Consider the following 27,569-nt stretch of genomic DNA (forward strand, 5'->3'; position numbering starts at 1 on the left):
CCCCTCTGTACCGGCAGCTTCCATCTTTAGAATGACGGGCCTGCGGATGGCAGGAAACCTCCCTCGCTAGCATGCTGTGGTCGGGCGAGTGCTGAGAACAAACTTCTAGAGCTTGCTCATGAGATTGCAGAAGGCAGGAAATCAGGGAAGGCAGAGTGCGAGAGCGAGCGAGACCGTGCTGCTGCCATTCCCTGATGTGAGGACAAGCTGGGCTGCTGTCCGGGAGGTTGTATCCATGGTCTACACCCCGAGGATGGAGACTAGCATGTGACTGGGAAGGTGCTTTCACTCACTGGCCATGGAGATCTAAAAGCAGCTCAGCTCCATCTCACAGCAAGCAGGTAAGGGAAGGGCTGGGGCCGTGTTGGGTGAAAAGAGCTGTGCCTTCGGGCTGGGATCTGGGGATTGCTGTCATGAGCGGGCACGGAGTGGCACTGGGGTCTGTGCCAGCTCTTCCCTGGCTGGGAAGCGATGGTTCCTCTGGGGAAGAACGACATCTTTGGGGAAGGACTTGCTTTTTGGTGGGGGTGAAGTGAGACTATAAAATGGGAAATGAGTCCATCACTATGGTATCAGGCCAGTACACAGAGGAGTCTGGCTGCTTAGGCTGGTCGCGGTTGGGGTACGGGGTCCTGTTTGAAAGACCTTTGGACTGAAAGACCCATGTTTGCCGTTGAGCTGTTTGAGTTCTTGAGTTGCTGCCTCTAACACAAGCCCTCATCTCCCTGCCAGCCCTCCCCAAATCCTACTAAAACTGCTTTCTAAGGGGATCCCCAGAGGGACTGTCCCCAGCTGGAGTGAGGGTGAGGAGTCTAGTGAGTCACTGCTTCCAAAGTCCCAACTTCCAGGGCAAAGCGAGGAGGAAAGCTGGGAGTTGTGCCCTGAAACGTCAAGCGCTCTGTCTAATCTGCCTTGGATCTCCCCGTTCCTGAGCTGCCAGCCTTGAAGCTGGGAGCAGGCTGGAGGGTCTGGTTGGTATGGGGCTGTTTTGTCTTGGAAGTGAGGAGCAGGGCAAATCCGTGTCTGCAGTGAAAGGTCACTGAATTACCCCTGGCTGGTATTGTGGTCTATAGCTTCTTAAATGCAGACTCAGTGCAGAACTGCCTGCTTGTCTGAGTTCAAACCCAAATGCAGCTGCAAACCCAGGCTGTGTCCAGTTCTCCAAGCTGCCCCCTTTGAAGTTGCCTCTCTGCTGACCCCAAGCCACAAGAAATAAGAGAAGGGACCAAGGGGCAAAATTCAAGCTGTGTGGATCCAAGATTTCGAGTCGGGACCATAGACGGGGTAGCTTGGCAGCTGTGAGCCTGAGGCTGCTCAGACTGTTATCCGGTCCCCCTGGTCTTGCAAAATATTCTGGGAACTGGATCTTTTGGGGCTGACCTCACTGGTCATATGAGAGACACGGGGGTCATTCCTGTGGGCAAATCGGTACTGTCCGAGGCTGAGGGTTGTCTTTTGTGGTGAGCAGTGACTACACTGACTGCCGCGTTTGCTTTTTAAATGTGGGCGCTGTTGTCCTTGGTCAAAGCAAGGCTACTGCAGCATGCTTCGATCGGGGGTGTGGGTCAGATGAGAGAGGACCACAACATTACTGGACATCCCTGGCATATGTTCAAGGGAAAATAGTTTCTCTCGCCTTGCCATGCTCCACCTCCAGCACATTCCTCCTGAACCAGGGGGCCCAGCCCGATCCAAGGAGAGAGGTGTTCCCGCTCCCCACCAAGTCTCACCCGGGCTTGGCATGAAGACGCATAGAAGTGCAAACACGCACACGGATTCGAAGACAGATGCCATCATTCAGATAAACACATAGCCCTGTGACTGTCAACCAGGAGATCCTTTTTGGGTGTTTTGCAATATTAGCGCTGTTAAGTGTGCAAGCACCTACCCACGGGTCAAAGGCGAACCCAGCCATTCCCGATAGGAATCCACAGTGTCAAACCCATCCTGCCCTGCTGCAGGCTTTCCAAGCTCTTTGCAGCAGAGAAATGGCTGCCTTATTTTTCTGCAGTCAAAAACACGAGTGCAAGTTAAGAGCTGGCATTTTCTGAAGGGGGCCTCAAGTCGAACAGGCTGGAGAACCAACGATGCAGTTGCACAAATGCGCCCGGAGGCAAGCAGAGATGCACACACACCCAGAAGAAACAAGGGCAAACACGGACAGATGAGCACACACAGTCGCCCAGACAACTGTGCAGAGCTGCAAACCCACGGGGACCCGCACGTACATGGGACCGAAGCTAGGCAAACACACAGACGCAGGCATGCACGCCCCCCCACAAACTGACACCAAACTTCAGTTATGCAGGCAAAGCCAGTCACCAGAGAGAAACAAAACAGACTTCAAAGTAGCCCCAGGTGCTGATCAGGTGATACAGCTCCTCTGTGGAAATTATTTTGTGGCTTAAGCAAGAAAGACAAAAAGAGTCGTGTCCCCGTCCCCCCCCCTCCGCCCCGACTCCTGATTCTCATAGGAAGGGGGGCACCCCAAGCGTGGCATCATCTGCATTTCGCTCACAGTCATGTTTCAAATGCTTGATTGTATCTCTAGGGGATGCTGTTTGAGGGAGTTGCTTTTCTTCCACAAGGGTGGATATTTCTTCGATTTTTCCACCCCTCTCTTGCTAAATGGGAGATACAGAAGTTGCATCTGCCTGGCTCTCCGGTAGTCCGTGGGGTGCCTTTTACAAGATGAGGATCTAGCATCTCCTGCATTTCTCCAGAGCAGCGGTTCTCCACCTTTTCTGTACCAGGACCCACTTGTAAACATCGATGGCCAGTCCTGACCCAGTGCCCCTCGCTCCCAACCTGCTGCCCCACTCCAGGCCCCCAGTGTGTGGGGTAGAGGGTGGGTATGGGGGGCCCCAAGCAGCCCCTTGCAGGCTGGAGCTCTGTCAGCCTGCAAGGGAAAAGCCGTGGTTTCTTCTCCTATAAAGGAGAATCCATTTTTAAAGTTTGTTCATGACCCTTTCACACATTCTTGCAACCCACTTTTGGGTTGCAACCCACTTTTGGGTTGCGACCCACAGGTTGAGCAACGCTGCTCTGGAGCACTTTTTTGGAAGCCGACCTGGCCAAAGTGATGGGGCGCTGTGCCTTTCACTTCTCGGGAAGAAAGGCCCGAAGGCCGCAGTGCTGGTGGTGGCGGCGTTACTTAATTGCATCTGTTTTCCCTGGTGCTGGTGGAAGACTCGTTGTGTTGGAGTCGGGGCAGAGGAGAGGTGCCCGAGATGGGCATGAAGAGCTTTCTCTGCCTTACTTGCAAAGACCAGAGGAGCTGGTTTATGGCAAAGGGAGATTTTTTTTCCCCCCAAGTGTTAATTAGGTGTTAGTGAGAATAAAACCCCCCAGCTTCTGTTCCTAACACCTTGGATTAAAAAAATTAATTAAATCGTTCCCTTTAGGTCCTGACCCCCCCCAGCTTCTGTTCCTAACACCTTGGATTAAAAAAATTAATTAAATCGTTCCCTTTAGGTCCTGACCCCCCCCAGCTTCTGTTCCTAACACCTTGGATTAAAAAAATTAATTAAATCGTTCCCTTTAGGTCCTGCCTGAACTAGAGCTTTATGTCAGGGCTGAACTTGGCCGTCTCCTAGACCCTGGTTGATGCACAGAGCCCCCTCCGTTGTGTGCTGTTTAGGAGGACAGAGGTTGGGATACTCAACACAAGGCCATGGCTCACATAGCCCAGAACACATAGCATGTTGCCGCTTTCTAATTTAGGATACTCAAACTTTGTTGGATCTACGGAGGCCTTACTCCCCTGACCATGTGGGTCGCTCAGCAAGAGCTGCTATTTCATGGGTACTTCCAGGCTGTGTGGGTACCCTCTGCTTTTTCTGCTCTCTTTTGCCTTTGTTATGAAGCAGTAGGTTTCTGAAACTGCGGGAGGATGAGTTTCATGATGTTTTCTCCCATTTCCACCCAAAGCAAACAATGACTGATTTATAAAAAAAAATAAAATAAATAAAAAAATAGGAAAAAAGGCGGGGGGGGGGGGGGGGGGGGGATTCTCAGGCAAGAACCAAGAGGTGGTTGAAAACAAATGCAGCGCAATATTGCTGCGACGTTTCGCGTCCTTCCCAGCAGGTGATGAATTCTCTTCTCCTTACTCGGCGTCATCTGGGCTCCAATTTCCACTGAAGTCAATGGAAAGACTTTAGGCTACGTGTAGGATGGGCAGGCTCGGAGCGTCTCGCTTGTTGATGTACTCTTCCAGTGAACTTCCGCTGTCCTGTTCCCTTCCACAGAGCCGCCTCCCCCGTTACTTTTCTTTGCATGTAATCACACTTGTAAAACCAGAATTACTTGGGACGGAGAAAGACCTTTAGAGGCACAGCAGTAAGTAGACCCCTTATCTCTCGCTGAACGCCATTGAGAGTTTGAAGTCGGGGGGGAATGTAGGGCACGGTGACACCTTAAGACAAACTGGTTCAAAGAGGCATGATGCCTCCGAACCGGTTGGTCTCTAAGGTGCCCCCTGCCCTGCCTTGGAAAATCTCCCCTGTTGTCTGCATCTGAACAGGCCTGCAGTGGGTAGAAAGGGGGTGGAAAAACAGGTACATCTGAGCTGTCTGCACAGCTGCACTGCTTTGTTTTAGAACAAAAGCTACAAGATCAAGGATAGCGTTTTCAAAAGCAGCTGCTGATTTTGAAGCGCTCCAGTCGGTGGCACCTGGGGGACCCTAGATTTCAGAGGGGTTGAACTCGGGCAGCTTGCGGGGACTTTGTTCAGAGTTGTGGGCTCTTGGCATCTCTGCAACTTGGCCCCACTTGTCTTGAGATGGGTTTCTAAGAAGGAAAACATCCTGAATGAGAGCCCACTTTGGAAAAACTGACTCAAATTGTATAGCCCCCGCGCCCGAACATGGCTTCAGCAGGCTAGCAGCATTGCTGCTCTTTCTAGCTGGGGGAAACGCCTGCTGGGACCAACTCTTAGCATTTTATTCCCGCGGGGCTCATGATTTGTATTCATTCTTCAAACGCAGGCTTATGGAATTGAGAGAACATCAGGCTCTTTGCTTTCATGGAAACAGCAAGGGTCTAGCCCTTAGAATAGTTGCCAATAAAGGCTTGAAAATGTGAAATGAATGATCCCCAGAAACTCAAAAACCAGAAGCCTAGTATTATATCTCAGTGTTGTTTTTAAAAAAATTAAATCAATCTTGTGATCTCTGGGGTTGAGTCTCGAGTCCCTGGGGCTGGCAACTTTGAAATCACTTTTAGTGAAGCTTCATCAGCTCAGGCACTTGTCTTGTTGCTTTGTCCCAGAATGCTTTGCAGAAGCGATAATACCAGCATGAGGTTAAAGGGAAACCACCAACCTTAAACCAACTCTTCAACCCGGCTGTTTTTTTTTCTCTTGCTGTTTGTACAAGCTCAATAATAGAAATGGAATATGCTAGGGGAAAAAAAACATAAGTAAAATCCTCCCTAGGTCTGACTCCTCCCCTGCCCCACTTGAAAATAGAGCTATACTGGTGTGAAACCAGCTGCACTGGGTGGAGAATCAGGCTCCCTCAATCTTCTTGGGTTATTTCCTTTTGCATTCAACAGCCCAGCGACTGAGAGGGGATGCACTGTAGGTGTGTTGCCTGCTGCTGTTTCTAGCTCAGTATTAGGCGTAGTCCTGCTTTAAGAGGACTTCATCCCTGCAAAGTCAAAGCAGAGGAAGAAGGGAACTAAGAAGCTCCAGCAGAGGATCAAAGATGTATTTGCAGATTGCAGAGAACAGGAGGGAGGCGATGAGGTGGAGAGATATGGAGAGGGGGGCCCAAGTGACAAGGTGTGCAGCAGAGGTGGCTCTGGTGTGGCCAGCAGCAGGATGATGATAAGCGAGGACAGGTGATGGGGCAGGATTAGGCAAGGGGAGGAAACGGAGAGGGAAGCAGGGGGATGCAAAGGGCTTGAAAATTCCCCAGCACCTACTACCAGTAGTGACCGGAGGAGTGTGACAGGGTGGTGTTTCGTGCCCTCGGGGTAGGTATAAATGACCACAGGAGGTAGGGACTCACAGCAGGAGGACTGGCATAGTGACGGGATGCTAGCCTGGCACTTGGAGATCCTGGACAAGTCATAGGCCTAGAGCAGGGGTAGGCAACCCCCGGCACGGGTGCAGAGTGTGGCACTCAAAAGCATTTTGCTTGGCACGTGCACCTTGGGGCAGACAGCAGGGAAGAGGCCAGGGCTGCGGTGCCACAATAAGGTTCAGGCCCCTTGTGACTCCTCTGGCATGCCAACATCTTAAAAGTCAAGGTTATGGGTGTTTTTGCCACTCTGCCCAAAAACGTTGCTGACCCCTGACCTAGAGTTATGTAAGGGGATTAATCCTATGGAAATCAGTGAGGGTCTTTCAGTCCCTGCCTGCACCATGGGGGCCAGTAGTGCTTCCCTACTCCAGGGGACATGGATAAATCCATGAATGGCTGTGGCACACAAAGGAAAAGAGAGAGATAGGAAGGGCAGGGCAGACCCAGCCCTAAAACTTGGGATAGGTTAAAGTTTTGGGGGGTGGGGCGGGGGTTAAAAAAAGCACAGGTTTGATCCCAGGTACCATGGAAGAGGGAGCACCCGGATGACGGACACGCAGCTCTGGCCTGGCAGTCGGGCACCTGAGATCTCTTCCATGGCTGGTTCTGGGACATGGGGTGGGCCGGAGGCTAGCAAGGCTTCCCTCCTTGGGGACATGCACTCAGGTCTACAAATGCAAAGCTGAAGGGGAGCCTGGGGAGTTGTTCTGCACCAGGAAGTTGCTGTACTTGCTTTGTCTTTGTCATGCTAATGAGCCAGGGGATTTCTGACTTGTACAAGAGACAGAGATGACCCTGCTGCTACAGGGGTGGGAGAGCTGTGCAACTCTGAGATCTTGCCCATTCCTCCCAGCACCCAATTGCCCTCAGTCCTAGGGGCCTCCTCTCATCTGTTTGGGGTTTTCTCTGGTGCCTGTCATGTCACGGCATCACAGACCAGCATGCAAGGCTCCCCAATCCTCTGAGGGATGATGGGCTGAACTCCCTCAACCTCCACTCTTTCAGAGGGAACCCAGGGTGCCTGGCAGCAGGATGCTGTAAGCAATACATTTCGCCTTCCGCGGCTGTGGGATGACCTTTCCAGACTGACTCACCAGGTGGCTTTTCCCCACATTTGTGCTGTGCTCAGCATTTGGGGGAAAGCAGCATTTCCAGGGAGGTTGTTGACTTAACACGAAGGTGCCTTTCCATCTACAAGTGCCAGGTCTACCAGCCAGCCCCTGGCACCCACGCCTGCTGGTTTTGCACACGTCACCTGTTTGTATGCATGCACGATATGTGCTCCCATAAGCACAGTTGCCAAAGACCTCGCATGCGGGGTCTCCGGTGCCTGATCTCTGATTAATTCTTTGGCTGGGGTGAATCTGCCGTGTCCTTGATTCTTTGTGATCCTCTTGCTTTGGCTGACGTTGTTCAGGATCGCAGGTGTTCTGCAGTCCTGAAAATCAGGCCTGAGGGGGTCTCTGCTTGGGCTTCCGGGAAAAAAGAAAAAGGGTGATCTCTAATATGAATAGCCAGCATGGTCCAAAGAACCAGAGTGTGGCTTTAGGCCAGGGGAATGGGAATCCAGTAGGTGAGTCAGAATTACTATGGTTAATTGTGTCATTTCTAAGCAGATGGTGCAGCTGTAAAGGGTCACAGGGGTGGGCGAGCTGTGTAACACTGAGATCTTGCCCAATCTAGAGAGCTTTGCTCTGCCAACATTGAAGTTATGCGTATTAGCACAGCATCCAAGAGCCCCCAGCATGGACTGGGACTGATTGTGCAAGGTGCTGTACAATCTACCTCTTCTCCATGCTCTGCGTGGATCCCCTTGGGTATGTCTATATGGCAGTCTGTGGTATGATTCTAGCACAGCTAAGCACAGTCTGCCTATCTTGAGTGCTGGTAACAGTGGGGAGCTGGCAGCCAAGGCGTCAAAGAAGCTGAGTATGTGCTGAGGGGCCTGGGGGGATGCCTTGGCATCTTCGCCATTAGAGCCCTGTGTGCTGGCTGCAATAAAATTGGCTTGGCTCTGCCTAGCACCATTGCAGTCACACTGTCAACTGCAGTGTAGACGGGCTTGCTGGCAGTGGCTGGCAGAAGTTATGTCCGTGAGAGGAGACAAACGCTCAGGTTCCCGAGCCCTCTAGCTGGCTGTTTGCTTGTGTCCTTACTTCCCTGGAGTCTTGTTCTTGGCTTCGGGGAGCTAGCGTGATTGTGTCTTCCAGGGGCTGACATCTGGATTTCAAACCTCCCTCTTTATGGGTGCTGGTGCTTTGAATGGCAAGCTGCTGCCTAGGGCTTCCTGTGCAGCTGCATCACCTTGGCTCTTGGCAGCTAAGCTATATAGCACTTTGAGGTGGACTAAGATGACCTTGGTGCTTCATAAAGTGGCAGCTATTTATCTCCAGGCTCAGGTAACCCAGTGCTCCTGACTGCTTGTAGCCATTAGGAAGTGGCTAGCTTAACACATCTGTCCCAGCGTCTTGGTGAAACTCTATCTCAGATAATAACATTTGGGTTCCTTCAAAGACTTTAACTCCCGTGCAGTGCCGCTATGGTCTGGCACAAGGGCCGCTTTCCATCTCGGAGCTGGCTGCATTTTTTTTTTTTTTTAATGCGGCGAATGACGTGGTGACTACGCAGAGTTGATTTGTCAGGCTGCAGAGACCACAGCACACTTTGCATTGTGTGCAGTGGAAAATGAAGTGAAAAGCTACAGAAATGAAAGCTTATGCCCTTACCTCTGAATAATCCTCCTCCCTACTTCTTTGCAGGCAGATGGAGCCAACTGCTGTGCATGGGGCATGCAGGGAGCACATTTAAGCTCTGGTCAATGTATATTCCCTGTCCCCCTCCGCCTACAGATGGTCAGAGTTTTGTGCAGGCCCCAGCTGCCAAGCCTAGCTCATCATTTCAGTTGTCTACAAGGCTTTTAAAAAGACTGGAAGGAAAGAATGATTTAAAACAAGGGGGCAAACAGAGAATGGGATAAAATGCAGCAGAGGTAAAAACCATACCACATTAACCTCACTATTATCTATAGTAAGATCACTGATTCTTTTAGATAAGGGAAATGTCTAACCTACCTGTGTTTCATTAGAGTGCTCGATGCAGCATCACATGAGAAATCATTGATTAGATGGAGCACGTGGGGATTCATAGGGCTACTATGGGGTTAGGAAGGAGCTGGCTAAAGGAGCAGACTGTCCTGAAAGTATCAGCCTGGGCACCAGTGCACTTCCTCAAGGACCAGTCTTCATACAAAGAGTAGAATTGTGCCAAGGAGACTTGTGGATGATACAACATGGGCAGCAATTATCCATACAAAGGAGGAACGGAGTACTATACAGGAAGGACCGGATGACTCTGAGGACTGGAGTCATCGAAATATAGTCATACAACACGCTTCTAGGAATGAATGGCATTAATTGCAGCTACAAACTGGGGGCCTCATCCATCCAAAATGACAGAGGAGGAGAAAAAAATGTGTGTTAGTTCATTGCAGCGCCCGAACGAGCCTCCAAGGTGGTGCAGCTGTGGAAAAGGCAAATGCTTTCCTAGGCTGTATTAGAAGAGGTATTTCCACTGGGGACAGGGCAGTGTCAGTGTTGTGCTGCACGGCACAGCGGAGGCCTCTCCTGGGATACTGCACACAATGCTCATCGCCCGCATTCAAGAAAGGCCAAGTCAAAGCAGAGCAGGTGCAGAAGAGGCTCAGGATGGAGACTGTCTCATGACAGGAGACTAATGAGCCTGGTTTGTTTGGCCAAGAAAAATGAAGGCTGAGAAGCAATAAAACTGGTTTATGCAGACATCAGGGGAGGGCAGACCAGGCTGGGCAAAGAACTTCTAAGATAAAGAACAACATTGTGCCCATTGATTCTTGTGCCAGTCTGGCTGTGACTGCACTGGAGCTGGAGGACATGAGACAGATTTTAACCATCAGAGCAGGGGGTTCTAGACCAGCCTCCCGGGAGGAGGAGTGGGGATGGGAAAAAAGCCACCTGGTTTAGGACAGAGCTGGAGCAGCGTGTGGACGGGATTGTGTGACGTGGCTGCCTCTGGTAGCAGGGCCTGGACCCAACGACCCAGGAAGCCCCTTTCAGTCTTGTAAAGCTAAGCTGGAGTTTCCTGGCATGCTGACAAAGCTGCCAGCTATGATACACACCCACACGTATTCTCAGCCCTTTGCACACCCATCCATTTTCTATGATTCTCTGATCTAGGGCACGGCCCTGTCACAACTGCAGCCCAGGGAGCTCAGAGATCGTGTGCCTCTCAGGAGGGTGATGCAGGGACCCCAGAGGCACAGTTTTGCTCTGAGCTCTCAGACAGGTGTGTTAGGCCCGTGCCAAATCACCGATAAGCCTCATGTCCACAAAAAAAAACAACACAAAAAAATCCCTCGAGGGCACTTCAGTTTCCTGGAGGAGCCAACATGTAATTTTTGTTCCAGCTGTCAGTATTGGATGCTTCTGAGACCTTCTCTAGCACCCGAGAGGAGGTGGGCTTCCAGCCCGGAGTCGTGAGTCATGGTGAGACAGTCACCAGCATCTCGGGGCCGCAACTGTTTGTCTTTTATGTGGCCTGAGATAGTTATTCCTACCCAGGTAGGGTGTGAAATGTGTCAGCCCTCCCTAACAGTCAGTCTCTCTCTCTCTCTCTGTCTTTCATGTTCCCCAGTGACCATGGGCTGTTGCTGTAGTTCTGACCATGAAGATGACTGGATTGAGAACATTGACATCTGTGAGCACTGCAATTACCCCATAGACCCGGCTACTAAATCCCAGGTGAGGAGGAGGCAGAGCTTGCTTCCATCCCAGACCCTGGTGGGGCCTTCTGTAGGGGTTGTCCCCTCAGCCCTGCATGGACGGAGGAAATGCCTGTCCTCTGGGCTATGCCTGGCAGAGACTCTCCAGTATGATATACAAGGCTCTTGCAAGTGAGCAGGGAACTCAAAGCAAGAGGAAGGCTCCTAGCTCTGGGAGTGGGCAGGTACCTTACAGGCCACGAGGGGAATGTGATGTGGCGGTGGGAGTGAGAGGTGGGACCTCAGATGGACAAGGGAGAGGGTGTTCCTCCTACCGGAGAATACCAGGGAAATGCTGTTTGACTCAGTCCTTCTCCTTTCCACCCCTAGAGGCTGATGCGCAACGGCTCTGAGATGCGCGATCCTCTGGTGTCCTATCAAATGGGGACACCGCCCTGCTCCCCTTTCCAAGGTAAGGTCTGTTGGCTGCACAGGAGGGAAATCATGCTGGCAGAGCTGTGCCAAGTCTCTGATTCATGAGTTGTGCTCGTGTGATAAGTCACCCTGTAGACTATCCATCCCAGCTAGCGCAGCAATGGTCAGAGAGGGATGCTGCGTGACCACAGAATCCAGCCTTCACCACCAGTCTGCCTTTCTGCCGAGTTTGCTAGTTAGTGCTTGCTGGAAACTGGGCCGAGGCCTACTAAACTCATTCCACGTAGGTCACCAAACGGCCTTCAGCTGGATATCATGTCTGACCAGCATTCCTAGAGCTGCAAAGACGGCACAGTCCATTGAGGCATTTCAGTTCCACCCAGACTAAATGGAGATACTGCTTGTCTCCCCAGATAAACTGGTGATTGCTTTGTATGACTATGAACCCACTCATGATGGGGACCTGGGGCTCCAGAAGGGGGAGAAGCTCCGAATACTGGAAGAGTAAGTCTGTTGTCCTTTCCCATCCATGCCAGATCCATGCTTCCTGCAGCCAGCCCTGGAGGCTCTGGGATGGGCGGTGGTACCAGAATAGCCCCAAGCGGGGAAGGGTTCCCTTGCCAGCAGGTTGCTGAGTGTTTGAATGCCGGTGGGACTCCAGAACTGGATCCAAGCAGCGTCCTCCATGCCCTGCCCTCCTGCCAGGGGAGGGAAGAAGGTGTTGGGGCTTCTATATGGGAGAAGACAGTTCTCCTCGGACCTAGAGGCAAGGGAGATGGGACAGCAGTAGACGGCCTCTGCTACCTTCTCAGTCTCCTGCCTGGAGATCTTCACCAAGCCAGCTGGAGAGCAGGAATTCACTCCAAAACTTTTCATCTGCAGAGGGCTCTGGACCAGGGGCTGACACTGGCTTTTCTTTTGATCTTGTTTCAGGAGCGGGGAGTGGTGGAAAGCCCAGTCGCTCACCACTGGCCAGGAAGGTGTTATTCCCTATAACTTTGTCGCTAGGGTGAATAGCCTGGAGCCAGAACCGTGAGTAGATGCTTATTGGGGGTATAACATTCTGTATTATGAAACCCCCTTGCAGGAGATGTGAGCCTAGCTGCAGCACTAGGAAACAGGCCTGCACTGGCTCTCAGGGAGGGGTGACCTAGAAGAGCCTGTACCCCTGGGGTGCCCAGCAGGCTGGGACAGGAGAGGATTGGGGGGCCTGGGCCAGCATAAAGCAGGCAGAAGGAGTGCTCGAGTCTGGCTGGCACTGACCATGCTGTTCCATGCAGCTGGTTCTTCAAGAACCTCAGCAGGAAGGATGCAGAGAGGCAGCTCCTGGCTTCTGGGAACACCCACGGCTCCTTCCTGATTCGGGAGAGTGAATCCACCAAAGGTAACCATGTCCGGAGCACTGCTGATGTAGAGCACCTTCCCCTCTACCTGTGTGCTACCAGCCTTGCAGGATTTGAGCCTTAGCGGCCAGCGTGTATAGGTCAGATTGACCTGTGCCACCCCTGGCCCAAGCTGAGAGTAATCCAGCAAGCTACCCAGACCTATGGCTGGCTGCTTGGACTGGAGGTGTTAACAAGTTTCTTCACCCAGAGCTCAGTCCTTAAATGTGACACTTTGCTGAATTCCACCTTTGTTAGGAGCGTCACAAAAGCTGATCTCCATGGGTGAGCAGTGGGTCACACCAATGGGCAGGGACTGACTTTGGGCTCCTGGTTGTAGGTACCATGGCAGCCTTGGGTTTGCCTTGCCAAGGAGTTTCTGATTACCTGCAAGGTCCCTGGGACTCAGCACTGGCCCAAAGAGATGCCACTTCTGGTGGCATGTTGGTATTAGGGCTAGTGCCCCCGGAGGAGGTTGCAAGGGCTGTGGGGTCAGCAGTCTTCAAAGGGAGAAAAGGAGACACCCCCTGTCTCCTAGCGGACTCATTCCTTGTGTTCTGTCGCCAGGTTCCTATTCCCTGTCAGTGAGAGATTTCGACCAAAACCAGGGGGAGATGGTGAAGCACTACAAGATCCGAAACATGGACAATGGGGGGTACTACATCTCCCCCCGCATCACCTTTGGCAGCTTGCATGAGCTTGTGGAGCATTACACACGTAAGGCTTGGGACCCTGTAGGCAGAGAATTTCTGTGGTCCTTTTGTCCACCCTAGTGCATCCCCCTGCTCCCTGCCATTCAATCAAAGTTCATATTTATCCCTTGATCTGCTCCTCCTTGCCCTTCCCTGTCCTACAGGTAACACCGATGGCCTGTGCACTCGCCTCGGCAAGCCCTGCCAGACCCAGAAGCCGCAGAAGCCCTGGTGGCAAGATGAATGGGAAGTTCCCCGGGAGACACTCAAGCTGGTAGAGAGGCTGGGAGCAGGGCAATTTGGAGAGGTCTGGATGGGTGAGTAATAGGCAGAGGGGCTCCTGTGGGTTTGGGTTGTGGGTGCCACGGCAGCTTTGGGTTTACCTCCCAAGGGTCCTTGAGCAGCTTGCACTTAGGCTTGGGGCTGGCAGGCTCCAGGAAGGCACCTATAGGATACATCAGCTGGAGCATGGGGAAGCGGTCGCAGGAACAACAGCAAGGATGGAACCCTGCCTCCCCCAGCATGAGATGATTGCTGGACCCTTGCTGCATGGGGAGATCTGTTTAATACAGTGACTAACCACCTAGTGCAGGGGTGAGCAAAATATGGCCCCTGAGCTGGATCCACCACACCAAAGGATTGTATCTGCCCTGAGGTGGGTCCCTTGGCCCTGCTCAGCCCAGGCATGGGAGGCTTGGCAGATGGGAAAGGGCCATGGGTGGGTGGGAAGCAGTGTTTGGGAGTGGGACTGGCAGGGCAGGGGCCAAGATCACAATTGCAGGTAGTGACAGCGCAGGGATGGGGCATGGGCAGAGCTGTGATCTGCTCCCCACCTGCTCCAGCCTGCAGAGCTGGTGCCCATTGCAGGGACATGCAGGGAGTGGATCGTGGCTCTGCCCTGGGGCCCATGCGGTTACTGCCCTCCCTGTCCTGCTCCCCGATGCTGTTCCCTACCTGCCTGCAGCCCCATCCTGCCTGCCCGGCGGACCATGCCTTGCCTGCAGGGATCCTAGGCCAGTTTCCATGGAGGCCTTGCTCACCTGGACATTAGACTGGACATTAGGAAGAACTTCTTCACAGTTCGAGAGGCCAAGGTCTGGAACGGGCTCCCAAGGGATGTGGTGCTCTCCCCTGCCCTGGGGGTCTTCAAGAGGAGGTTGGATAGGCATCTAGCTGGGGTCATCTAGACCCAGCACTCTTTCCTGCCTATGCAGGGGGTCGACTCAATGATCTATTGAGGTCCCTTCCGAACCTAACATCTATGAATCTATGAACCTGTTCTGTCCAGCACCGCCATGGTGGGTGCGGGGCGGATGGGCCTGGGGCCCAATAAGATCAACTGCGTTTCCCATTTCCCCTCACTGTGGTGGGCTAGGTCAGCACTCTTCACTGCCTCCCCCAGCCCACAACAGCTCACCATAGATTCATAGATGTTAGGGTCGGAAGGGACCTCAATAGATCATCGAGTCCGACCCCCTGCGTAGGCAGGAAAGAGTGCTGGGTCTAGATGACCCCAGCCAGATGCTCATCTAACCTCCTCTTGAAGACCCCCAGGGTAGGGGAGAGCACCACCTCCCTTGGGAGCCCGTTCCAGACCTTGGCCACTCGAACTGTGAAGAAGTTCTTCCTAATGTCCAATCTAAATCTGCTCTCTGCTAGCTTGTGGCCATTATTTCTTGTAACCCCCGGGGGCGCCTTGGTGAATAAATACTCACCAATTCCCTTCTGTGCCCCCGTGATGAACTTATAGGCGGCCACAAGGTCGCCTCTCAACCTTCTCTTGCGGAGGCTGAAAAGGTCCAGTTTCTCTAGTCTCTCCTCATAGGGCTTGGTCTGCAGGCCCTTGACCATACGAGTGGCCCTTCTCTGGACCCTCTCCAGGTTATCCGCATCCCTCTTGAATTGCGGCGCCCAGAATTGCACGCATAACTCCAACTGTGGTCTGACCAGCGCCCGATACAGGGGAAGTATCACCTCCTGGGACCTATTCGTCATGCATCTGCTGATGCACGATAGAGTGCCATTGGCTTTTTTGATGACTTCGTCACACTGCCGGCTCATGTTCAACTTGGAGTCCACTAGGACTCCAAGATCCCTTTCCACCTCTGTGCCACCCAGCAGGTCATTCCCTAGGCTGTAGGTGTGCTGGACATTTTTCCTCCCTAGGTGCAGCACTTTTCATTTCTCCTTGTTGAACTGCATCCTGTTGTTTTCTGCCCACTTGTCCAACCTGTCCAGGTCAGCCTGCAGCTGTTCCCTGCCCTCCGGCGTGTCCACTTCTCCCCATAGCTTTGTGTCATCCACAAACTTGGACAGAGTACACTTCACTCCCTCGTCCAAGTCACCGATGAAGACATTAAAGAGTATCGGTCCAAGGACCGAGCCCTGCGGGACCCCACTGCCCACACCCTTCCAGGTCGAAACCGACCCATCCACCACGACTCTCTGGGTGCGACCCTCTAGCCAATTCGCCACCCACCGGACTGTGTAGTCATCCACGTCACAGCCTCTTAACTTGTTCACCAGTATGGGGTGGGATACCGTATCGAAGGCCTTCCTGAAGTCTAAGTATACGATATCCATCCCTCCTCCTGTGTCCAGGCGTTTCGTAACCTGGTCATAGAAAGAGACTAGATTGGTCAGGCACGATCTGCCTGCCACGAACCCGTGCTGGTTTCCCCTCGGCATAATTTGTCCTGCCGGGCTCTCACAAATGTGAGCCTTGATAATTTTTTCAAAGACTTTACCAAGGATGGAGGTGAGACTGACTGGCCTATAGTTGCCCGGGTCCTCCTTCCTCCCCTTCTTGAAGATGGGGACCACATTGGCCCTTTTCCAGTCCTCCGGGACTTGGCCCGTGCACCATGAGCGGTCAAATATTCCCGCCAGTGGCTCTGCAATGACGTCGGCCAGTGCCTTCAGCACCCTCGGGTGGAGCTCATCCGGGCCTGCCGACTTAAAGGCATCCAGTTCTTCCAAGTGACTCTGCGCCACCTCAGGGTCTACGCATGGCAGTCTGGCGCCTTGCTGCTGCCTCTCTACAACCCCAGTGAGAGACTTGTCGTGCCCCTCGCTTAGGAACACTGAGGCAAAGAACTCGTTGAGGAGTTCAGCCTTGTCCCCCCTGTCTGTCACCAATTGTTTCTGCCCATTTAGCAGGGGTCCTATTCCTCCCTGGGCCTTCCTTTTACTCCCTATATATCTAAAAAACAATTTCTTGTTGTCTTTTACTTGGGTTGCCATCCTCAGCTCCATGGTAGCTTTGGCCCGTCTAACTGCCTCCCTACAAGCACGAGCAGAGGAGGTATATTCATCTTTAGTGATCTCACCCTGTTTCCACTTTTTATGTGCTCCCCTTTTGGCCCTCAGGCTGCCCTGGATTTCTCTGGTCAGCCATGGAAGCCTTCTGGCCCCTTTCCCTTTTTTGCCTTGCTCAGGGATCGTCTTGCTTTGTGCCCAAAGGATCATTTCCTTAAGGCACAGCCACCCTTCTTGGGCTCCTATCCCTTCAAAACTCCTACTCTGCAGTGTGTCCTTGACTAATCGCCTGAGTGCAATGAAATCAGCTTTCCTAAAGTCTAGCACTTTCACCCTACTAGTTACCTTACCCACTCGACGTCTTACGGTGTATTCTATTATAAGGTGATCACTGTCCCCCAGATGGCTACCGATCTGGAGGTCCCCTACCATGTCATCCCCCGTTGCCAATACCAGATCCAGTATGGCATTCCCCCTAGTGGGACCGTGTACCTCCTGTGTCAGGTGGAGGTCCTGTACACAGGTTAAAAACCTGCGTGAGCGGTGGGACTTTGCTGTCTGTGACTCCCAGCAGATGTCTGGGTAGTTTAGGTCCCCCATGACTACCGCCTCTTTAGCTTTTATGGTCTCCGAGAGTTGCCTCAGGAGCCCCGCATCTATTTCTTCCCCTTGGTGTGGGGGTCTGTAGCAGACCCCTACCACCAAATCCCTTTCTCCTTGCCCCCCATGTAGCCTAACCCACAATCCTTCTACTTCCTCAACCTCGGTTTCTGTTTTGATGAGGGTTGATGTATATTGCTCACTGACATAAAGTGCAACCCCCCCCCCCCCCTTTCTTCCCCGACCTGTCCTTTCTGTACACCAGAAGTCCTTCAGTGGCCCTCCAGGCCAAATAATTTGCCACCCCTGAGTGCATAGGGGCCCCACTGCCCTTGGCTAGAACGAAGCAGACTGGATCAACTGCGAGTCCTGGGCCCTCGACAATCGGCAGCAAATGGAGATTCTCCTCTAGCTCAAACGGGCTCTTGGCCCCGTGAGACCTGGCTTCCTTCCTTGCTATTGCACGGGGCACTCTGGCATGGCCATGGGGTTAGTACAATATATCAGCAATGGCAAGGAAAGGCCTGAAGGAGCAAGCTCTGCCTTTTCTGGCCTTCTTTTCTGGCCTTCTGCCATGGCTTCCTCCCACATACAGCAAGCCCCATGCTTGTGGTTCCTTAGGGCAGCCCTATTGCTGACTCTGCTCCTCTGCTGGTATTTCTGTCCCTGGGAGGAAGTTCCCTGCAGGGCTGTGGATAATGCAGCCAGAGAAGGGGAGAGAGCTGGGCTTTGGGGCAGGGCTGCGTTTAGGGAACCCTTCTCCCCAGGGGTATAAGGCAGGAAGTGAGAGGGATGCCAGAGGGAGTTAGGACAGGCATCATGTTCAGGACAGTACCAGTAGAGAGGTAGCCAGATGGTTCAAAGCAGCCCTGGTGCTGTGGAGACGTTGGGTTTGATGTATGAGTCTAACCTTCTGGACCCAAGCAAGGTGGGCTGGGCTCAGAGGCTCCATATCTGGCCCTTTCACGGCTGGGTTGCTGGGTCTACATCAGCCGAGATCTGTGGGAACTGCCATCATTCCCCTCAAGGGGGTTCTTTGAAGCCCCACGTGGCATGAGGATGGCAGCATCTCTTCTGGCAGGGCAGAAGTCTGTGCTTTGAAAATCCCCATGCAAATGGTGCTACCCACCCCACCCTTCCCCATCCGGCTCCCCAGTGACTCAGGGTGTTGTTTATAGTCGGGTGCAGAGGGTGAGACCCGACCAGGGCAGTGCTGCTTCGCACAGCGACGGGGGAGAATCGCAGCCCTTGTAGGGGCAACGCCAGCGGGGACTGAATGCATTGGTGCGGGGGCCCCGAGGGGCATCTGTCCGGGGCAGGAGGCTGGTAGGAAGGTTGCTGGCCTGTGGTATGCCTGCACCAGGGATAAAGCCTCTCCCCAGGACAAGCCTTGGGTTCTGAATTCTCTGCAGAGCCCAGCTTGCAAGCCTCTCCCCTGGCTACATTTGCACCAGCTCTTTGCAAGAATCGAGGGCAGGGACCAGCTGGGCAAAGCTGTGTATGTGCCTGTGTGCATCTCAGAGGGGGTGAGATGCTTCCAAAGGAATTGGCTGTCAAGCCCCAGCCCAGGTGTCTGGTCTCATTTGCTTTGACTTCTCACCAACAAAAGAGGCTGCCCCAGACACCAGCTGCCTGATGTGACTCAGCCACAGCTGCCTGCGTGGGGGTGGTGCTGGGAGGCGGTGACTTCAGGTAGCTGCTCCCCCCCCCCCCCCCCCCCCCCTTGCTTCTGCCACGTTCCTTTCTTTCCATCCTTACCCCCAGTTTAGTGAGACAAACAAACCTCCCTCCTCCTCCCTCTCCCTTTGGCCCATCCTGTCTGCCAGTGTTGCTCAGGGAATAACACAGAAGGAAAACCACGTGGCTGCCCAGCCCCAAAATAGAGCTGGAGCTGACGTGCTCTGACTGGGCCCTGGGTCAATATGCCCCTGCAGAATTTTTCCTCGTCATCACGGACTCGCCCACACTTGGTTGCACTAAGATTGTCTCATGCCGCTCCCAGATGAAACGGGATAAGGGAAAATAGCCCCCGGCCGATGTAGAACTGAATCAGGCTCCTGATGTAGAGCCATGCATACGAGGTGGAAGGGGGGTATGGCTGGCATCCATTCTTGCTCCCTAGGGACCACATGGAAGCACAGCACTGGGCAGAGCAGTCCAGGGGCTGCTCGCTTGCACTGGGACTGAGCAGACCCAGCATTACCCAGGATACAGACATGGCTTCATGCCACTTCTTCCCCACACACCACTCCTGCCCAGTTGAGTAACAGGCTCAGTGTTTCCCCATGTTCTCCCCTTGCTACTCCAGCCCCAGCCTGTTGCCCTGGGAATCCAGTGCCCTTCGGCTTGCACCCAGCCCTGAGCCCTAATGCTCCCTTTGTGTTTGGAGGTGCAGAGAGCTCATGGCTCTGGGGCCTGCTCTTCTCAGCTGCCCGCACCCTTTGTGCTGTGCAAGCTGCTGGCAGTTTTCTGCCATGATGATAAGCATCCTCTCTGCCCCAGAAAGGCCCTTGTTGTGGTTGTTGCTCTGACAGCTGGGAACAGCGAGGGTGCCTAGAGACAGCTCTGACTGCTGTGCCTTTGCCCTGTACTGTGAGAAAAAAGAGAACAAGCTGCAAAACCATCCAGCACTGCGGCAGCTGGAGGGGTGGGGGGGAAGGTGCCTGAATCCTGTCTTGCCCTGGCACCCTGCCCCAGATGCCTGGAGCAAGGCTTTCCAGGTCTAGCACTGGGGAGCCAGGAGCTCTGCTGGGCTGCCCAGCCTGGCTACAACACTGCTCATGCTGCAGCAGGAGGCGGTGAGGCTGGGGCACCCTGGCAGAGATGGGCAGAGGCAATTTTCAGACTAGGGCTGGGCATTGCTCCCCTTGCTGTCCCAGGCCAAAGTCTGGGGCTTGGCACAGGGAGGGGTTAGAGGTCGATTGCTGGCAGGTTCTTCTTTCTTGTTGACTGAAGACCACAAACCAAGTCCCCCATCCTGGTTTGAGATGGGGCTAGGAATACCCCCCAGGTAGGAGCTGAGGCTGATGACTTGCATGCAGTGCCTGACTGTTGCCAGCTGCTTTGGACTTGCCCTCCCCTCCGTTGGACACAGGCCAGGTGGCGTAGACTAGTTGCTGCAGCTTCAAACATCTCTCTCATGCCCTCGAGGCAGGACAAGGCAGCAGAGCCACACCAGTGATGGGCTAGGCCTCGGGTTTCTGCTGCTGGGGACTCCTTCATGGCAATGGCCTGCTCAGTTCTCTCCTGCTGTGAGCTTCCTCCTAGCAGTGCCCATGGCCAGCAGAGGTTCTTCCACCCAGCAGCGCCATGCAGAATCACAGTGGCAGAATCCTGCCATCTCCTGACTGGTGTAACATGGGTGTCCTCTCCCCTTCTTGCCCCTGTCCTGTCTCTCTGCAGGTTACTATAATGGTCACACCAAAGTGGCCATTAAGAATTTGAAGCAAGGCAGCATGTCCCCCAGTGCCTTCCTGGCTGAAGCCAACCTCATGAAGAACCTGCAGCACCCCCGGCTGGTGCGGCTGTACGCGGTGGTGACTCAGGAGCCCATTTACATCATCACAGAGTACATGGAGAAAGGTGAGCCTGCTAGGAACTGCCCTGCCCTCCTTGCTTAGGGCATAGGAGTAAGCAGAGGGGGCAGGGAGCCAGGCCCAGCCTGGTGCATTGAAGGGCTGCAATTGGTGGGGGGACAATCACCAGTTATATCACTGGGAAAGGACCCCTCCAACCCTGATGGCTCCCTGCTTCCCTTCTGCTTTGTGCAGAGACCTTCATTGGTGCAAGGGTAAAAACCACATACTACCTAGAGGAGGCAGGAAAGGAGTCATGGGCACATCCCTTTGGGCTTGCACGCATAGGAAGAGGGGAGGCAGTCTGAAAGCTCTTGCTCAACTCCCCTGGCATCCCAGCAGCTCAGTGATTCCTGCAAAAAAGGCTGCTTCACTGAGTGACTCCTGATCAGGGAGGAGAGGTGGTCTGGGAGCAGAGAACTAGGCTCAGACACCCACCTCGGCTTCTGCTCCTGCTCTGTACTCACCGGGTCACCTTGGATAAGCCCCTTTGCTGCCCAGCATCTTAGTTTCCCCAGTGGTATCCGGCCTTATTTGGTTGGGGATGAGGCAGGGCTTGGATTTAGTCATTAGGGGTTTGCAGAGCAGGCTGGGGTGGAGGAGGCTCCAGATGCGGGGCAGTAGGGCTGGAGGTTATGGCTAGCTTTAGCCCCAAGGTGTTTCAGAGATATATTTGGGCTTGGAAAGTTGTTGGAACTTCCCTATTATCACCCCGAGCACAGGAAACTCCGCCTGGGGCTCTGGGCTTTTCCAGTTTCTGGCAAGTACTGCCTATTGTCTCTCATGCAACCTTTGGTTGCCTTTGGCTCCTCCGAGTGCCAGAAACGATGGTTCAGGATGTGAACCCCTGTTATCCAGAGGATGTGGAGCTGCCCAGGCTAATCTTGGTTGAGATGGAGGGAGGTGGGCTGGATCCCTTTTCCTGGGCAGTGGTGAGGTCTACACACAGGTCAGCCTGGCTCACTCCTCCTTGCTAAGGAGCTGTGATCTTCTTGGCAGCAGTGCCATGGCAGGCGAGAGCCTGATTCTGGGACTGCTTAGCAGGAAGGACAAAGAGCTATCATAAGGGTTGAGAACAGCACTTCCGCCCCTGTCTCCTGTGTCACGGAGCTGTGAAGGCAGTGGCGGGCTCTCTTCCTCTGAAAGCTGGCAGCTCAGCCAGAGGAAATGTGCCTGTGTATGTTATGTTTGGCTGCAGCTAACAGCCCTGAGCAGAAAGGCCGACTGGATCCAAGCCAGCCAGCCTGCCAGCGATAGGACTATTCTGGTTCATTTGTAGACATGGAGTATAGCCAGGATCATGGCCCTTGAGACTGATAGGGTGGTCTGTACATGGGGCCAGGGAGTAGACAGTTATTTTATAGGGTTTGGGGGGTATGTGGATCTTTGCCCTTCTTGGCAAATGCTGATAGGATGCCTAGGGGCATCTTGTTTGTCATCATATCAGGGGTTTTCATTGCAGGGGGCTCATGGGCATGAGTTGAGTACGGGAAGTGGTTGTGCAGAGACGCTTGGAGAAAAGCCCTGGGTTCAGAAGTGAAATCATATGACTAAACCTAGCAAAGGAAACAGGAACCTCCCCCCCACCTCAGTCCTCAGGACACAACCCAACCTGGACCAGCCCTTTCGGCACTGAAAGGCCTGGGAAAACCCACCCCTGCATCTTACTGCATCCAGCTGGCCAAATGGACTCCGTGGGTTTGCATGCAGTATAAACTTTGAGAATCGAGGGCACCTCCTCCTGTTGGATTAAGACTATCTACGCAGAGGCCAAGGCTAGGGCCAGTCCAGAGCTGACTCCCCCGGGGGGAAGGAGCTGGGTTCAAAGCCGACTGCACTTGGAGCTGGGTTGGTCTGACCAGGGTGGGTTCTTTTGCAGGAAGCCTGGTGGATTTCCTCAAAACCTCCGAAGGAGTAAAACTGACAGTCAACAAGCTGCTGGATATGGCAGCACAGGTGAGGAGGGGAAGGGCTGGAATGGCCCCTGAGAGGGATGGGGGTAAGTCAGGTGCACACAGGCAGAGACCATCCTATTGGGCACGGGGAGTGAGTGTTGGCTAGGGGTCTCCATCCAAGTGCCAAATAAAGGCATGGGAGTTTCCCCTCTGCCTTTTGACTTGTCCTCTCCAGACCTCACCTGGGCACTCACTCACCTCTACAGCTCCCAATCCTGACATCTGCAGAGGGGGAAGTCAGGGGTGGGGAGGGGGGGAATGAAGAGAGCGTGACCAGTAGGATTGGGACTGAGTAACTCCCCCTCCTGCTGCCCCATGCACAGATCGCCGAGGGAATGGCTTTCATTGAGGAAAAGAATTACATCCACCGCGACCTGCGAGCTGCCAACATCCTGGTGTCAGAGACCCTCTGCTGCAAGATCGCTGACTTTGGGCTAGCTCGGCTCATAGAGGACAATGAGTACACTGCCAGGGAGGGTGCGTCTGCAAGCTAATTCTAAGTTCCTCTCTCCCAGAGTGTCACCCTCTGGGGTGGATACAGCCATTGAGCAGTGGTGGCTTTAGGGTTGTTGGGGCCTTGGGCAAGAGAGTCATTTGAGTCCCCTTAAAGGCTTTATTTTGATGACCTATAAATGAGTTGGACATTTGTTGCAAAATTTTGGGGGTGGTTGCCCGGTTTGCCCTCCCCTAAGGCTGCCACTGCATTGAGCCTTGTGCTGTTTACCTTGTGTGGATCATTCAGCCCCGGTATGGATGATAAAGCCCCCAGAGCATTTCTTGAGCCTAGGCTTTCCTCAAAATTGTTGCCCCCCCACACCCCAGGAGAGGGCTACATTTCAGTGGGGCTGCATTTCAGTGGGCTCCTTTGTGCTGGAAGGGTCTGATCCCTGCTCTTGGGTGCCCTGCAGAGAGGACAGGTTGTACCAACACTCACCCTTCACATCTGGCTTTGGAAACTAGCTCACAGCAGGATGCTGGTCTAACACCTCGGTGTCGGTGTCGTTCTCTCCTGCAGGGGTAAACAGCAGTGCAGAGGCCATGCTACAGGCTCAGTAACAGACGCCCACAGCCTCTGGCTTGGTGTCAGCTAGATGTAACAGCCCAGCCCCGTCAGGAAGTGGGAGCCCACCACAGCCAGCCAGCCACCCCTCTGAGTATGAGCTCTTTGCAGCTCTGCTTGGGCCCTGGCTGCACAGGAAGTTGCAGAGCCGACCTGAGCCGGGCAGCTGGGGCCTGCAGAGGCAAACTGCATCATCCCAAGACCCCAAGCCCCATGCACTGCTGCCTGTGACCTGGGAGAGCATCACCTGCCTGGTTCTCATAGGAACAGGCTGGTGTCACTTCTGCCCCCAGAGCAGAGAGCGAGGCCATAATGGGCAGGGGGCTGCGCTCAAGGCACCCCTTGTTAGACTTAAGGCACCTTTTGCTCTTAGTTTTCACTTGATTTTTGACTGCAGGACAAAACCCCAAACAGAGCAATTCTTTTGTTGCAAAGAATTCAGGAAGACCACAACAGGTCAGAGTGCCTTTTCCACTGGAGATTCCTCTTTGAAATCTCTGGGTTTATCTTGTGAATCCTGTTTGCACACCTAGCATGGTATGGCACTCTGCAGCACCCCTGAATGGATCTCAAGGCACCCCAGGGTGCTGCAGCACCCTGTTTGAGAATCGCTGTGCTAGGTACAGAGGTAACCCAGGCCTAAGAGGGCATCCCTGAAGGAGTGAGGGAAAGACAGCTTCCCCTAGCATGGGGCAGGAGGGACTTTGAGGTGGGGCACGTGACAGTGGGACTGCTGCTTTTTGCAGAAAGGGACATAGAAATTAGTGAAAGGAATAGCTAGGGCTGGGGCTAGGAGAAACGGAGGCCCCCTCAGACCTGTGAAAGCAGCAGCTAGAGACATTTCTAATACATTCTCTGGAGCAGAGGGGATGCTGTGCTTGGCATTAGTTGCAGGAAGCCTGCCCAGTAATCCACATCAGTCTGAGACTAGAGCCCTATCTGGTGGCTATCTCAGGAATAGGCATCATTAAGAGCCCAGTGATGGCAAGACATGCCAGGGCTGTGGGTGCACCACGCCAAGGGAGTTTCAGTGAGGGCAGGGCGCAAAGGGATATGCAGGTGACGTTCAAGCCCGCACATCAGCTTTGTGGGTTTAGGGCAACAGCAGTGACCTTCTTCCTTCTCCTATCCCCCGTCCCTCTTTCTCCTTGTGTATTTTCAGGAGCCAAATTCCCCATTAAGTGGACGGCACCCGAAGCTATTAATTATGGTACATTCACCATCAAATCTGACGTCTGGTCCTTTGGGATCCTCCTCACAGAGATCATCACCTATGGCCGGATCCCCTATCCAGGTTAGGATTTTTCACAGCAGTGCAGCCTGTGCCTGCAGTCAGATCAAAAAGACATTGGAGCTGACAGGGGCTGGGTGTACCTCCATGCCCCCACACTGACCAGCAGAAGGTGCTCTACGACACGGGGGTGGTTGCAAGGGCCGAGAGTTACCCTGGTTTCAGACTCGGCAGAAGGCACTGCAGGGTGGCTGGCTGCAGGAGCCGGCCGATGCTCCTCTACTCCCAGCAGAGGTCAGCACCGGTATATGGAAGTGGCTCCCTTCCCTGGCTGTTTCTGACTGTTATGTGTGTTGTATGTGCAGGGATGACGAACCCAGAAGTGATACAGAATTTGGAGCGGGGCTACCGAATGCCTCAGCCAGATAACTGCCCAGAGGAGCTGTACGAACTGATGAAGAAATGCTGGAAGGAGAGGCCAGAGGACCGCCCCACCTTTGAATACATGAAGAGTGTGCTCGAGGACTTCTTTACTGCCACCGAGGGCCAGTACCAGCAGCAGCCATGACAGGATGGGGCTGGAGGCATCCTCGTGTCAGGATGGGCGGAGGGGAACAGCCCCTATGCATTAGCTCCTCAGAAACTTTATGCAGATCGGGCCTTGGCATTTGGATCACAGCAAACGCTGGCAGGACCTCAGCAATCCCTCCGTCCATAGCAAAGACGCGTGTTCCTGGAGCACGCTCAGCCAGCAGACCTTGCCTCAGAGCAGACCGGAGGCACTGAACTGACAAGTGTTTTGACCCAAGATGCTGCTAGGTCTCTTTCTGAACTCCCTGTGCAAGTATGCACGTGCTACTTTACCCATCTCAGTGCCATGTGCACACTGGCCTTATGTTCACTCACAATGCATCTGTCCAGATAACCACACAGATACACGGCCACGCAGGTGGTCACTGCCTAGACCATATTCGTTCCTGCGGGCCTCGACACACCCATGCTATACAGAGAGTGTACTCCTAGCAAGAGGCACTGTCAAGTCTTATAAACTTCTCTTCAGCAACTATAATCACAAATTTGATCTGAAAATAACATAGGGAACCAGCTCACTTACAGTCTCAGATAATGCTCAGAATACAACAACAATTGCACTGGATCAGCTGGACCCCATCTCAGCACTGATTTTCCACAAAGAGATGCTCAAAGGGCTACAAAGTGGAACTCCCCATGTCCCTTCCACCCCCAAGTTCCCCCTGCAATATTTCTTTGGTGGTTTTTTATTCCTTTCTGTAGTGGAGATGGATGGTACATCAATGCTAAGGTGTTTTGCATGGATGTGCCAGCTGTGTGACTGGAAGCTGTCCAAGGCTGGGGCTGTGATCAAGGCATGCAAATAGCTGCACTCACCACAGGTACTGTAGAAGGACACAGGGCCCATTGTGCAATGCAACAGGGGCAAAACCTCTTCACATGAGAGCTCAGATCCCTGGAAGATGGTGTATAGGACACCACTGTCCATGTCTGTTGGTCCCAGGGTCACCAAAGCAGTCATTCTCTGCATTGCTGACATCTTTCTTCACTCTGAAACCACACTGCTGGACTCTGACTAGCGCCGTTCACACCAACAACCTTTTAGAGAGTTTGGTAAAGTAGTTATCAGATTCAACCATGTTATGAAAGGGAGAAAGGAGTTTACAGTCAGGAAGAAAAAATGCTGATTGCAGCTCAGAAGATCAGGCTAGATACAGACTTTCAAAAAACCTGAAGCGGGAGCGACCTAAGTTGCGTGGTTTTCAGTAAGCGGCGTAGGTTAGGTCAGTAGCGAACAGAACACGTTCCCTTTTTGATGTGGGGGGAGGGCAAATCTTAGACTGGGGCCCGCCAGTTTTAAACCAGTCTATGTGTGTCGAACTTCTGTTATGGGTATAGGCTGGTTTCTAATCACTTCGACTGGTAAAAGTGCAATGTCTGTATATGGTCTCACCCAGTGAGAAGCAGAGATGCACAGGACTCTGCTCCAACCAGCAAGACTGCTTTGGTTACCCCAAAGCCCAGACACTGGCATTTTATAATATACTTACAGATGGATTTGAACAACACCGTTAGATCCAGAACTGGACCCTCTCAGAATTGGCACCAGACCAGTGGGGGTGGGAGTGTGAGGCTCTAGGTAGGCCCATCAAGGAAGGGTTTCAGCATAGTCTCACTAAAGGCTTGCTCACCAGAAACCCACCCAGAATTTTGCTTTAGGAATGAGCCATCTTCACTGTAAGATTTTTCTTTCTCCATTTCATTGTAAAGCCCTGTCCTGTATTGCTGTTTTACTTTCATTAAACAACAAAGTAATCATGTGGCTCCATCCGATCCGTGGCAAGGAAGATCAACACATCCTAATCACACGCTGGGGGTGCACAGAGCTGAGGGTGGGGTCCTGTCATGCCGAGTAAAAGGTGGTGGACCAGCTGGCCCTGCCTTCTGCTGCTCGGGCATCATGCAACAGCAAACCTACTTGGGGTCTGAGTCTCCAGGATCCTGAGTCTCTTGTGTAAGTGTAGGGCAGGGGTTGTCTCAGCACATCAGAATCGGACCCTAAGCACAGCAACCCTTCATGTTTCAC

General features: G+C 53.3%; 1 protein-coding gene across 1 annotated transcript; it reads left to right on the forward strand.

Annotated features, from left to right (window-relative positions):
• Positions 1 to 27,299, forward strand: LCK (LCK proto-oncogene, Src family tyrosine kinase). Its single transcript, XM_019498815.2, has 13 exons — positions 1 to 341; positions 10,698 to 10,804; positions 11,155 to 11,236; positions 11,613 to 11,703; positions 12,133 to 12,231; positions 12,480 to 12,583; positions 13,149 to 13,298; positions 13,438 to 13,590; positions 20,534 to 20,713; positions 22,586 to 22,662; positions 22,985 to 23,138; positions 24,884 to 25,015; positions 25,318 to 27,299. Exons 2-13 carry the CDS (start codon positions 10,703 to 10,705, stop codon positions 25,518 to 25,520), a joined length of 1,527 nt encoding a protein of 508 aa, XP_019354360.1. The 5' UTR covers positions 1 to 341; positions 10,698 to 10,702; the 3' UTR covers positions 25,521 to 27,299.
• The last annotated feature ends 270 nt before the right edge of the window (positions 27,300 to 27,569 follow it).

The sequence above is a fragment of the Alligator mississippiensis genome, chromosome 6, assembly GCF_030867095.1.
Source record: "Alligator mississippiensis isolate rAllMis1 chromosome 6, rAllMis1, whole genome shotgun sequence".
In the NCBI taxonomy this organism is placed as follows: domain Eukaryota; kingdom Metazoa; phylum Chordata; order Crocodylia; family Alligatoridae; genus Alligator; species Alligator mississippiensis.

Bases quoted from the DNA above. Each gene is read 5' to 3' on its own strand.
- LCK (XM_019498815.2), top strand. From the start codon at position 10,703: ATGGGCTGTTGCTGTAGTTCTGACCATGAAGATGACTGGATTGAGAAC. The intron at 23,139-24,883 runs GTGCGTCTGCAA...GTGTATTTTCAG, and splicing joins TGAGTACACTGCCAGGGAGG to GAGCCAAATTCCCCATTAAG. The intron at 25,016-25,317 runs GTTAGGATTTTT...TTGTATGTGCAG, and splicing joins TGGCCGGATCCCCTATCCAG to GGATGACGAACCCAGAAGTG.